This window comes from Ranitomeya variabilis, chromosome 4, assembly GCF_051348905.1.
Source record: "Ranitomeya variabilis isolate aRanVar5 chromosome 4, aRanVar5.hap1, whole genome shotgun sequence".
Classification (NCBI taxonomy): domain Eukaryota; kingdom Metazoa; phylum Chordata; class Amphibia; order Anura; family Dendrobatidae; genus Ranitomeya; species Ranitomeya variabilis.
In genome coordinates, this window is record NC_135235.1 from 207683972 (window position 1) to 207698767 (window position 14796).

Consider the following 14796-nt stretch of genomic DNA (forward strand, 5'->3'; position numbering starts at 1 on the left):
CTCACATAGCGAGATCGCTAGCGAGATCGCTGCTGAGTCACAAGTTTTGTGACGCAACAGCGACCTCAGTAGCGATCTCGCTATGTGTGACACGTACCAGCGATCAGGCCCCTGCTGCGAGATCGCTGGTCGTGTCAGAATGGCCTGGACCTTTTTTTGGTCGTTGAGGTCCCGCTGACATCGCTGAATCGGTGTGTGTGACACCGATCCAGCGATGTCTTCACTGGTAACCAGGGTAAACATTGCGTTACTAAGCGCAGGGCCGCGCTTAGTAACCCGATGTTTACCCTGGTTACCAGCGTAAATGTAAAAAAAAACAAACAGTACATACTCACCATCTGTTGCCCGTCAGGTCCCTTGGCGTCTGCTTCCTGCTCTGACTGCTGCCGTAAAGTGAGAGCACAGCAGTGACGTCACCGCTGCGCTCTGCTCTCACTGTACGGCGGCTCAGTCAGAGCAGGAAGCAGACGCCAAGGGACCTGACGGGCAACAGATGGTGAGTATGTACTGTTTGTTTTTTTTTACATTTACGCTGGTAACCAGGGTAAACATCGGGTTACTAAGCGCGGCTCTGCGCTTAGTAACCCGATGTTTACCCTGGTTACCCGGGTGCTGCAGGGGGACTTCGGCATCGTTGAAGACAGTTTCAACGATGCCAAAGTCGTTCCCCTGATCGTTGGTCGCTGGAGAGAGCTGTCTGTGTGACAGCTCCCCAGCGACCACACAGCGACCACACAGCGACGCTGCAGCGATCAGCATCGTTGTCTGTATCGCTGCAGCGTCGCTGTGTGAGACGGGGCCTTAAGTTATCTGAACACACAAATCTCAAAGGGTGCCTAAACTTTTGCATCGGCCCATTTTCCTTTTTATAATTTTTAAAACGTAAAAGATGAAAATATATGTATATTTTTGGCCTGAAATACAAGGGAATGTGTCATCTGTAACTTTAGGCCTTTTAGAGATCATTTCATCTTCAACTTGCTTAACAGTAATTTTGACCAGGGGTGCCCAAACTTTTACATGTGCGTCAGGGATACTTACTCTACTCCGTGAGCCAAGTATAATATTGAGTATTTACCAATACATCGGAATTTCCGGGCACTGTCATCATGTCTTATAAGTCTCTCTTAAGGACTTTTTGCATGAAGGTTGTACTTCTGCTAGCACAGGGCAAAACTTGAAGGGGTTTTCCATTTTTTTCCATCATTTCGACGGCTCTGCAGCCAATCACTGAGCTCAGTAGCTCATACTGCCAGAGCCCCTGAGCTCAGTTTTTGGCTGCAGCCTGTCAGCATGATGTCAGCGCTGCAGACAGTATCAGACACCAGCTCAGCGCCGGACCTTGGGAGGGTGACTAAAGCACTGTATTGCAGATGGGGAAGAGGAAAACATTTTTAAGAGTGACTCCAATAATGCCGACCTATTAGGGAATTGCTATTCAAGCATTTATTTCAGGAAAGGTTGCAGTTTTTGCTTCTAGGCTCTAGAGCTTTTACCGCGCAGATCTCATTAAATATTGAGATACTTGATGTGTTTATGTTCAGGGGATGAGTAATTTCACATTGTGATTTATTACTTCACCGGATTGAATCGAAATTAAATTTTTTTTTTTCTCAAAAAGTCAAAATCTGCCGCAATGAGAGATTCATGGCTAATTAATCTGATCGGTGACTGTACCGGAGCTGCCCCAATCTGCCGTATCCAACATGTCCACTGCCGGGTTAGAAGAAAAGATTTATACGTGGAGTTAGGGCGCCTGAGGGATAATCCATGAATCTCGGACCCCGTCATCTCACCATAAATAACACCACTGAACATCTGCCTTCTAGGAACAAGCCTTGGAAAATAGCAGTGTTCTGGGTGATGCCAAGAATAGCCTTGCCTGTGTAAGTGCCAGTCTTTACTGTGGTTCTGATTCACGAACCAAGGGCTCAGGATGACCAAGGCTAAAGGCCAAGTCTAAGTAAGTGCCCCTTTTCTACTGCCCTGCCAGTGTGTATAGGAGTTCTTCTTTCCTGCCGACAGCTATTCCTTTAGATCCCCCCCTATACATGCATGCTCGCTTTATCAGAGTGTGCATGTGATTACAATGGGAGAGCCACTGCTGGACATCACCACGAGGAGCAAATGGATTTTGCCTTGAAATTCAATATGTTAAATTCATCTTTCTGTTATCATCATCTGTTGGGGGAGAGTTAGGAGGCCACATGCACAGTACATTGTCCTGAAATACTCGGTTTAGGCCAAAATTAATTTTTAATGTCTATCGAGGTCTCTAGGCCATTCAGTGTATGGGCCTAAGGGAGGGATAGTGTGTATGAGGCTTAAGGCAGTGATAGTGTGTATGGGCCTAAGGGAGTGATATTGTGTATGGGCCTAAGGCAGTGATAGTGTGTATGGGCCTAAGGGAGGGATAGTGTGTATGAGGCTTAAGGCAGTGATAGTGTGTATGGGCTTAAGGAAGTGATATTGTGTATGGACCTAAGGCAGTGATAGTGTGTATGGGCCTAAGGAAGTGATAGTGTGTATCGGTCTAAGGGAGTGATACTTTGCATGGGCCTAAGGCAGTGATAGTGTGTATGGGCCTAAAGGAGTGATTCTGTGTATGGGCCTAAGGGAGTGATATTGTGTATGAGCCTAAGGGAGTGATAGTGTGTATGGGCCTAAGGAAGTGATATTGTGTATGGGCCTAAGGGAGTGATACTGTGAATGGGCCTAAGGGAGTGATGCTATGTATGGGCCTAAGGAAGCGATATTGTGTATGGGCCTAAGGCAGTGATAGTGTGTATGGGCCTAAGGGAGTGATACTGTGTGTGGGCCTAAGGGAGTGATACTGTGTATGGGCCTAAGGAAGAGATATTGTGTATGGGACTAAGGGAGTGATATTGTGTATGAGCCTAAGGAAGTGATAGTGTGTATGGGCCTAAGGAAGTGATATTGTGTATGGACCTAAGGCAGTGATAGTGTGTATGGACTTAACGAAGTGATAGTGTGTATGGGCCTAAGGGAGTGATACTGTGCATGGGCCTAAGGCAGTGATAGTGTGTATGGGCCTAAAGGAGTGATTCTGTGTATAGGCCTAAGGGAGTGATATTGTGTATGAGCCTAAGGGAGTGATAGTGTGTATGGGCCTAAGGAAGTGATATTGTGTATGGGCCTAAGGGAGTGATACTGTGAATGGGCCTAAGGGAGTGATACTATGTATGGGCCTAAGGAAGTGATATTGTGCAGAGGTGTCAAACTGCATTCCTCGAGGGCCGCCACAGCTCATGTTTTCAGGATTTCCTTAGCATTCCACAAGGTGCTGGAATCATTCTGTGCAGGTGATTAAATTATCACCTGTGCAATACAAGGAAATCCTGAAAACATGACCTGTTGGCGGCCCTCGAGGAATGCAGTTTGACACCTCTGATATTGCGTATGGGCCTAAGGCAGTGATAGTGTGTATGGGCCTAAGGGAGTGATACTGTGTGTGGGCCTAAGGGAGTGATACTGTGTATGGGCCTAAGGAAGAGATATTGTGTATGGGCCTAAGGGAGTGATATTGTGTTTGAGCCTAAGGCAGTAACAGTGTGTATGGGCCTAAGGGAGTGATACTGTGTATGGGCCTAAGGGAGTGATACTATATATGGGCCTAAGGCAGTGATACTGTGTATGGGCCCAAGGGAGTGATACTGTGTATTGACCTAAGGGAGTGATATTATGTATGGGCCTAAGGGAGTGATACCGTGTATGGGCCTAAGGGAGTGATACTGTGTATGGGCCTAAGGGAGTGATACTGTGTATGGGCCTAAGGGAGTGATACTGTTTATGGGCCTAAGGGAGTGATACTGTGTATGGGCTTAAGGGAGTGATATTGTGTATGGGCCTAAGGCAGTGATAGTGTGTATGGGCCTAAGGGAGTGATACTGTGTATGGGCCTAAGGGAGTGATATTGTGTATGGGCCTAAGGCAGTGATAGTGTGTATGGGCCTAAGGGAGTGATACTGTGTATGGGCCTAAGGGAGTGATACTGTGTATAGGCCTAAGGAAGTGATACTGTGTATGAGCCTAAGGCAGTGATAGTGTGTATGGGCCTAAGGGAGTGATACTGTGTATGGGCCTAAGGGAGTGATATTGTGTATGGACCTAGGGGAGTGATACTGTGTATGGGCCTAAGGGAGTGATACTGTGTATGGGCCTAAGGGAGTGATACTGTGTATGGGCCTAAGGGAGTGATACTGTGTATGGGCCTAAGGGAGTGATACTGTGTATGGGCCTAAGGGAGTGATACTGTGTATGGGCCTAAGGGAGTGATACTGTGTATGGGCCTAAGGCAGTGATAGTGTGTATGGGCCTAAGGAAGTGATATTGTGTATGGGCCTAAGGGAATGATATTGTGTATGGGCCTAAGGGAGTGATACTGTGTATGGGCCTAAGGGAGTGATACTGTGTATGGGCCTAAGGGAATGATATTGTGTATAGGCCTAAGAGAATTACATTTTGAGAGGAAACATGTAAATTCAATGTTGTGGTGCAGGATTTGCCAGTGTCTAGGATGAGAAGCAGCAGATATGAGATGGAGGTGACTGGGCAGGTACCGTGCGTCAGTGGAGCCTGCAGATCTGTTACCGGAAAACTAGGTCAAATGCTGTAAGTACAAAGGCTTAGAGACGGGACCCAGGAGACGCAGCTCTGACATATAAAGGCCAGTACTAAATACTGTAAGGAATGACAAGAAGCAAACATGACACAGATGGCACTGGAAGATGATTGGACACGGATTGTTCTAATGGGGGACAGGCAAAATCATCTAATCTTTGATGTATCCAAAAACAGCACCACTCTGCAATACCAGACGCGGCCACAAGACAGGGGTGGTGCTGTTTTTGGAATAGAAGCAGACCGTTTTTTTCTAATCTCATGGGAGAACTTTAAACTTGAAGTTGAGCAGGGGCCTAAATTTTATCAAATATTCAAGGGAGACCCCCGCTTAACGACCTGTCCTATCACAAAATAGCATACAGCACTCACATCTTTCCACCAGGTGCCGGGGTTGCTTTGGCAGGAAGGGCTGTGCTCCATACAGCAAGAGTGCGGCACAAGGGTACTATTACGCATCTCCAGCCAATCTGTGTAGTTCTTCACTCCGCAACATCGGAACTGCAAGATGAAAGAAGACATAAGAAAGCTGATCCAGGAAAGAGGACACGTCAGGCGCCATTCAATAATATACTGCAATACTGACAACAGCCATAGATGTAACCACATAGCAGGACTATTTTGGTAATGGTTGTAGTAACATTTACTGTATGTCTATGACTGCTGCAGCCAATCAGTGGTCGCTGCAGCCTTCACTAATCCACTCTGGCGAAATATTGATGGAATACTGGCGGAACATTGACGTAATATTGGCGGAATACTGGTGTAACATTGACGGAATACTGGCGGAACATTGACGCAATATTGGCGGAATATTGACGGAATACTGGTGGAATATTGACGGAATACTGGTGGAATATTGATAGAATACTGGTGGAATATTGATAGAATACTGGTGGAATATTGACGGAATACTGGTGGAATATTGACGGAATACTGGCGGAATATTGATGGAATACTGGTGGAATATTGATGAAATACTGGTGTAAGATTGATGGAATACTGGTGGAATATTGATGGAATACTGGTGAAATATTGACAGAATACTGGCAGAATATTGACGGAATACTGGTGTAAGATTGATGGAATAGTGGTGTAATATTGATGGAATACTGGTGGAATATTGATAGAATACTGGCAGAATATTGACGGAATACTGGTGAAATATTGATGGAATACTGGTGGAATATTGATGGACTACTGGTGGAATATTGACGGAATACTGGTGAAATATTGATGGAATACTGGCGGAATACTGTATTGAGAGAATACTGGTGGAAAATTGATGGAATACTGGTGGAATATTGATGGAATATTGGCGGAATACTGTATTGATAGAATACTGGTGGAATATTGATGGAATACTGGTGGAATATTGACGGAATACTGGTGTAATATTGATGGAATACTGGTGGAATATTGATGGAATACTGGCAGAATATTGACGGAATACTGGTGCAATATTGATGGAATACTGGTGGAATATTGATGGAATAGTGGTGTAATATTGATGGAATACTGGTGGAATATTGACGGAATACTGGCGGAATATTGACGGAATACTGGTGCAATATTGATGGAATACTGGTGGAATATTGATGGACTCCTGGTGGAATATTGACGGAATACTGGTGGAATATTGATGGAATATTGGCGGAATACTGTATTGATAGAATACTGGTGGAATATTAATGGAATACTGGTGGAATATTGACGGAATACTGGTGGAATATTGATGGAATACTGGTGGAATATTGACAGAATACTGGTGAAATATTGATGGAATACTGGCGGAATATTGATGGAATACTGGTGCAATATTGATGGAATACTGGTGCAATATTGATGGAATACTGGTGGAATATTGATGGAATACAGGTGCAATATTGACAGAATACTGGCAGAATATTGATGGAATAGTGGTGTAATATTGATGGAATACTGGTGGAATATTGACGGAATAGTGGTGTAATATTGATGGAATACTGGTGGAATATTGACGGAATACTGGCGGAATATTGACGGAATACTGGTGGAATATGGATGGACTCCTGGTGGAATATTGACGGAATACTGGTGGAATATTGATGGAATATTGGCGGAATACTGTATTGATAGAATACTGGTGGAATATTGATGGAATACTGGTGGAATATTGACGGAATACTGGTGGAATATTGATGGAATACTGCTGGAATATTGATGGAATACTGGTGGAATATTGACGGAATACTGGTGGAATATTGATGGAATACTGGTGCAATATTGATGGAATACTGGTGGAATATTGATGGAATACAGGTGTAATATTGACAGAATACTGGCAGAATATTGACGGAATAGTGGTGTAATATTGATGGAATACTGGTGGAATATTGACGGAATACTGGTGGAATATTGATGGACTCCTGGTGGAATATTGACAGAATACTGGTGGAATATTGATGGAATATTGGTGGAATACTGTATTGAGAGAATACTGGTGTAATATTGATGGAATACTGGTGTAATATTGACGGAATACTGGTGGAATATTGATGGAATACTGGTGGAATATTGATGGAATACTGGTGAAATATTGATGGAATACTGGTGTAATATTGATGGAATACTGGTGGAATATTGACGGAATACTGGCGGAATATTGACGGAATACTGGTGCAATATTGATGGAATACTGGTGGAATATTGATGGAATATTGGTGGAATACTGTATTGATAGAATACTGGTGGAATATTGATGGAATACTGGTGGAATATTGATGGAATACTGGTGCAATATTGATGGAATACTGGTGGAATATTGATGGAATACAGGTGTAATATTGACAGAATACTGGCAGAATATTGACGGAATAGTGGTGTAATATTGATGGAATACTGGCGGAATACTGTATTGAGAGAATACTGGTGGAACATTGATGGAATACTGGTGGAATATTGACGGAATACTGGTGGAATATTGACGGAATACTGGTGGAATATTGACGGAATACTGGTGGAATATTGACGGAATACTGGTGGAATATTGACGGAATACTGGTGCAATATTGATGGAATACTGGTGGAATATTGATGGACTACTGGTGGAATATTGACGGAATACTGGTGGAATATTGATGGAATATTGGCGGAATACTGTATTGATAGAATACTGGTGGAATATTGATGGAATACTGGTGTAATATTGACGGAATACTGGTGTAATATTGATGGAATACTGGTGGAATATTGATGGAATACTGGTGAAATATTGATGGAATACTGGTGAAATATTGACGGAATACTGGTGAAATATTGACGGAATACTGGTGGAATATTGATGGAATACTGGCGGAATACTGTATTGAGAGAATACTGGTGGAATATTGATGGAATACTGGTGTAATATTGACGGAATACTGGTGGAATATTGATGGAATACTGGTGGAATATTGATGGAATACTGGTGAAATATTGATGGAATACTGGTGTAATATTGATGGAATACTGGTGGAATATTGACGGAATACTGGCGGAATATTGACGGAATACTGGTGCAATATTGATGGAATACTGGTGGAATATTGATGGAATATTGGTGGAATACTGTATTGATAGAATACTGGTGGAATATTGATGGAATACTGGTGGAATATTGATGGAATACTGGTGCAATATTGATGGAATACTGGTGGAATATTGATGGAATACAGGTGTAATATTGACAGAATACTGGCAGAATATTGACGGAATAGTGGTGTAATATTGATGGAATACTGGCGGAATACTGTATTGAGAGAATACTGGTGGAACATTGATGGAATACTGGTGGAATATTGACGGAATACTGGTGGAATATTGACGGAATACTGGTGGAATATTGACGGAATACTGGTGGAATATTGACGGAATACTGGTGGAATATTGACGGAATACTGGTGCAATATTGATGGAATACTGGTGGAATATTGATGGACTACTGGTGGAATATTGACGGAATACTGGTGGAATATTGATGGAATATTGGCGGAATACTGTATTGATAGAATACTGGTGGAATATTGATGGAATACTGGTGTAATATTGACGGAATACTGGTGTAATATTGATGGAATACTGGTGGAATATTGATGGAATACTGGTGAAATATTGATGGAATACTGGTGAAATATTGACGGAATACTGGTGAAATATTGACGGAATACTGGTTGAATATTGATGGAATACTGGCGGAATACTGTATTGATAGAATACTGGTGGAATATTGATGGAATACTGGTGTAATATTGACGGAATACTGGTGTAATATTGACGGAATACTGGTGGAATATTGATGGAATACTGGTGAAATATTGATGGAATACTGGTGGAATATTGACGGAATACTGGTGAAATATTGATGGAATACTGGTGGAATATTGACGAAATACTGGCAGAATATTGATGGAATACTGGTGTAATATTGATGGAATACTGGTGGAATATTGATGGACTACTGGTGGAAAATTGACGGAATACTGGTGGAATATTGATGGAATATTGGCGGAATACTGTATTGATAGAATACTGGTGGAATATTGATGGAATACTGGTGGAATATTGATGGAATATTGGTGAATATTGATAGAATACTGGTGTCATATTGACAGAATACTGGTGGAATATTGATGGAATACTGGTGGAATATTGATGGACTACTGGTGGAATATTGACAGAATACTGGTGGAATATTGACGGAATACTGGTGGAATATTGACGGAATACTGAAAGGTTGCAGTTGATCATGAATGTGACAATGTCATGTAACCGCCAGAGCACATAGCGTAGAGATCGCAGGTAAGTATGGACCTTTCTATTTGCTGCACCAGATTGGAGCTCTTACAAAGGGGTTTCCTAGTAGTGGACAAACCCTTTAAACTGTCCATACACATGAGGTAGCTGTCAGCCAAACCTTCCAGTGATCAGACGCCCAGAGATCATAAATGATAGTATATCCCAATGCATGATATGTCTTTGCCCCTTTCATAGAGCGCTATGTGGTCGTATTATTTAAACAGTGTATGTTGGTATTGTATGTGCTGTATATAGCATTAATATTTGGCGGCTGTATGGTAGTATTATTTAGGCACTGTACGTTGGTCTTGGATGTGCTCTGTATAGCAGCGGGCACTATACATTGGTATTATGTATGCTATATGGCATGTGCTTTACACGGCATTATTATTTGGGCACCTTGTGCTTGTATTGTATGTGCTCTATGTAGGATTATTATTTGTGCACATGCATGCTTTATATAGACGTGTTGTTTGGTTATTCGGTATACAGGCATGTTATTTGTGCACTGCATGGAGGTATAATTTAGGACCTTTACAATGATGTTGTATGTGCTATAGCTACCATTACGGCACTATATGTCTGCATTGTACGTGCTCTATACAGCCTTGTTATTTGTGCACTGTATGATGGTACCATTTAGGCACTACATGCTGATATACTATGTTATCAGTATAGGCTTGTTATTTGTGCACTGTATGCAGGGCCGGTTTTAGGCAAAGTGGGGCCCTAGGCAAAAGTTTAAAATGGGGCCTCAAATACTAACATAATGCACATCACACAGAAATAGTAAAAAGATCTAATGTTAAAAATAATTAAAACAAAAAACAAAAAACCTGCTATTCTCACCTTCCACCATCGCCCAATGCGCGCGCGGCTGCCGCCAGCTTCCGTTCCCAGAGATGCATTGCAGAAGACTTAGCGGTCTCGCAGGCAGGCCCGGTATCATGCAGGATCGGGCCCCTCTCACTCCTGTAATCATGGAACACCGAGTGCCGGGGAGAGAGCGGGGCGCGAAGTGCAGGAGATCAAAAAGGGGGCGTGTCATGCAGGGAGAGACGCTGGCCAATGAACGCTTTCCTCACCAGACTGAGGAGAGCGCTCACTGGCTGCCATCTGTCCTCTTGCATGGCGCGTCCCAATGGTGAGTACTCACCTACAGTCAGGGGCCCCGCTGCACAGCACATACATAGAGACAGCAGTGGAGGAAGAGCCGGACTTACAGGGGTCTTCTGCTCCCTCCACTGTGTTCTAATCAGAGCAGGCTGCAGGCCATTTATGCACTATATGATGGTATTATCTAGGTACTATATCCTGGTATTGTATGTGCTGTATATAGCTTTGTTATCTCTGCACTGTATGGAGGTATTGTATGTGCTGTATATAGCTTTGTTATCTCTGCACTGTACGGTGGCATTGTATGTGCTGTATATAGCTTTATTTCTGCACTGTATGGTGGTATTGTATGTGCTGTATATAGCTTTGTTATCTCTGCACTGTATGGTGGTATTGTATGTGCTGTTTATAGCTTTGTTATTTCTGCACTGTATGGTGGCACTGTATGTGCTGTATATAGCTTTGTTATCTCTGCACTGTATGGTGGTACTGTATGTGCTGTATATAGCTTTATCTCTGCACTGTATGGAGGTATTGTATGTGCTGTATATAGCTTTGTTATTTCTGCACTGTATGGTGGTATTGTATGTGCTGTATATAGCTTTGTTATTTCTGCACTGTATGGTGGCATTGTATGTGCTGTATATAGCTTTGTTATTTCTGCACTGTATGGTGGCATTGTATGTGCTGTATATAGCTTTGTTAACTCTGCACTGTATGGTGGTATTGTATGTGCTGTATATAGCTTTGTTATCTCTGCACTGTATGGTGGTATTGTATGTGCTGTATATAGCTTTGCTATTTCTGCACTGTATGGAGGTATTGTATGCGCTGTTTATAGCTTTGTTATTTATGCACTGTATGGTGGTATTGTATGTGCTGTTTATAGCTTTGTTAACTGCACTGTATGGTGGTATTGTATGTGCTGTATATAGCTTTGCTATCTCTGCACTGTACGGTGGCATTGTATGTGCTGTATATAGCTTTATTTCTGCACTGTATGGAGGTATTGTATGTGCTGTTTATAGCTTTGTTATCTCTGCACTGTATGGAGGTATTGTATGTGCTGTTTATAGCTTTGCTATTTCTGCACTGTATGGAGGTATTGTATGTGCTGTTTATAGCTTTGTTATCTCTGCACTGTATGGTGGCATTGCATGTGCTGTATATAGCTTTGTTATCTCTGCACTGTACGGTGGCATTGTATGTGCTGTACATAGCTTTATTTCTGCACGGTATGGTGGCATTGTATGTGCTGTATATAGCTTTGTTATTTCTGCACTGTATGGAGGTATTGTATGTGCTGTATATAGCTGTGTTATTTCTGCACTGTATGGTGGCATTGTATGTGCTGTTTATAGCTTTATCTCTGCACTGTATGGTGGCATTGTATGTGCTGTATATAGCTTTGTTATCTCTGCACTGTACGGTGGCATTGTATGTGCTGTATATAGCTTTATTTCTGCACTGTATGGAGGTATTGTATGTGCTGTATATAGCTTTGTTATCTCTGCACTGTACGGTGGCATTGTATGTGCTGTATATAGCTTTATTTCTGCACTGTATGGAGGTATTGTATGTGCTGTATATAGCTTTGTTATTTCTGCACTGTATGGAGGTATTGTATGTGCTGTATATAGCTTTGCTATTTCTGCACTGTATGGTGGTATTGTATGTGCTGTATATAGCTTTGTTATTTCTGCACTGTATGGAGGTATTGTATGTGCTGTATATAGCTTTGTTATCTCTGCACTGTATGGTGGTATTGTATGTGCTGTATATAGCTTTGTTATTTCTGCACTGTATGGAGGTATCGTATGTGCTGTATATAGCTTTGTTATTTCTGCACTGTATGGTGGCATTGTATGTGCTGTTTATAGCTTTATCTCTGCACTGTATGGTGGCATTGTATGTGCTGTATATAGCTTTGTTATCTCTGCACTGTACGGTGGCATTGTATGTGCTGTATATAGCTTTATTTCTGCACTGTATGGAGGTATTGTATGTGCTGTATATAGCTGTGTTATTTCTGCACTGTATGGTGGTATTGTATGTGCTGTATATAGCTTTGTTATTTCTGCACTGTATGGTGGTATTGTATGTGCTGTATATAGCTTTGTTATCTCTGCACTGTACGGTGGCATTGTATGTGCTGTATATCGCTTTATTTCTGCACTGTATGAAGGTATTGTAGTATGTGCTGTATATAGCTTTGTTATCTCTGCACTGTATGGTGGCATTGTATGTGCTGTATATAGCTTTGTTATCTCTGCACTGTATGGTGGCATTGTATGTGCTGTATATAGCTTTGTTATCTCTGCACTGTATGGTGGCATTGTATGTTCTGTATATAGCTTTGTTATCTCTGCACTGTATGGTGGCATTCTATGTGCTGTGTATAGCTTTGTTAATTCTGCACTGTATGGTGGTATTGTTTGTGCTGTATATAGCAATGTTAATTCTGCACTGTATGGTGGTATTGTATGTGCTGTATATAGCTTTGTTATTTCTGCACAGTATGGAGGTATTGTATGTGCTGTACATAGCTTTGTTATTTCTGCACTGTATGGTGGTACTGTATGTGCTGTTTATAGCTTTGTTATTTCTGCACTGTATGGTGGCATTCTATGTGCTGTATATAGCTTTGTTATTTCTGCACTGTATGGTGGTATTGTATGTGCTGTATATAGCTTTGTTATTTCTGCACTGTATGGTGGTGTTGTATGTGCTGTATATAGCTTTGTTATTTCTGCACTGTATGGTGGCATTCTATGTGCTGTATATAGCTTTGTTATTTCTGCACTGTATGGTGGTGTTGTATGTGCTGTATATAGCTTTGTTATTTCTGCACTGTATGGTGGTATTGTATGTGCTGTATATAGCTTTGTTAATTCTGCACTGTATGGTGGTATTGTTTGTGCTGTATATAGCTTTGTTAATTCTGCACTGTATGGAGGTATTGTATGTGCTGTATATAGCTTTCTTATCTGTGCACTGTATGGAGGTATTGTATGTGCTGTATATAGATTTGTTATTTCTGCACGGTATGGTGGCATTCTATGTGCTGTTTATAGCTTTGTTATTTCTGCACTGTATGGTGGCATTCTATGTGCTGTATATAGCTTTATCTCTGCACTGTATGGAGGTATTGTATGTGCTGTATATAGCTTTGTTATTTCTGCACTGTATGGTGGTATTGTATGTGCTGTATATAGCTTTGTTAATTCTGCACTGTATGGTGGTATTGTTTGTGCTGTATATAGCTTTGTTAATTCTGCACTGTATGGAGGTATTGTATGTGCTGTATATAGCTTTCTTATCTGTGCACTGTATGGAGGTATTGTATGTGCTGTATATAGATTTGTTATTTCTGCACGGTATGGTGGCATTGTATGTGCTGTTTATAGCTTTGTTATCTCTGCACTGTATGGAGGTATTGTATGTGCTGTATATAGCTTTGTTATTTCTGCACTGTATGGTGGCATTGTATGTGCTGTATATAGCTTTATTTCTGCACTGTATGGTGGTATTGTATGTGCTGTATATAGCTTTTTGTTTGTTGTTTATCATTGTTATTTTGGAACTATACCTTGTATAAGTTATACATGGCATGCTATGGTTGTTATAGCTCCATGTGGCACTATTATGTACTGTAAGTACTAAATCTTCCATTAAATGGGGTTTCCACTCCAAGCTTGCTCCTTAATTTATAACCACAGCAGTTGGGAGGAAAGAAATAGCTTTGTCGTCACTGAGCACAATATGCCTTCAAGAGACTGTAATTGGAATGGGAGCAATTATATCTCCTCCGTCCTGTGTCTAGATCTGCAGGTAGAAAGGCACTAACCATCCCTGGGGTACGAGGAAACTAAGGATGGGGTGGCCGCAGCTGTGTGTGTAAGGTACAGGGTGGAAGATAGGAATAGTGCCGGACTGAGGGCCCCGTGAAGGAGGAGAGGAGCACAGTTTTTATTTTTTATGACTCTGGGATTAATAGGCTTCTGTATAGCATTGGTATTTGGGAATTCTATGGCGGTATTATTTATGCTGTGTAATTAGGAGTTCTCCATTACAGGAATTTTCCAATTTTAGAAAACTCAAGGCTGCAAAAGAAAACATTCACCCTCCCAGAGTTGAGCATTGATGCTGCTCAGCAGCGCTGCAGCCAATCACTGACTTCAGCGGCTTTTGCTGTCTATTCCGGTGGTGCCATTGAGCTCAGTG

At 41.8% G+C, this 14796-nt stretch overlaps 1 protein-coding gene across 3 annotated transcripts in view; it reads right to left on the minus strand.

The window, feature by feature from the left end:
• LOC143770288 (tetraspanin-4-like) overlaps positions 1 to 14796 on the minus strand; it is a 113603-nt gene that overhangs the window by 21350 nt on the left and 77457 nt on the right. For all 3 annotated transcript variants that reach the window (XM_077259772.1, XM_077259773.1, XM_077259770.1), the window contains one exon: positions 5014 to 5142. In XM_077259772.1, the coding sequence (XP_077115887.1) occupies positions 5014 to 5142 (129 nt within the window). The remainder of the gene's footprint in view (positions 1 to 5013; positions 5143 to 14796) is intronic.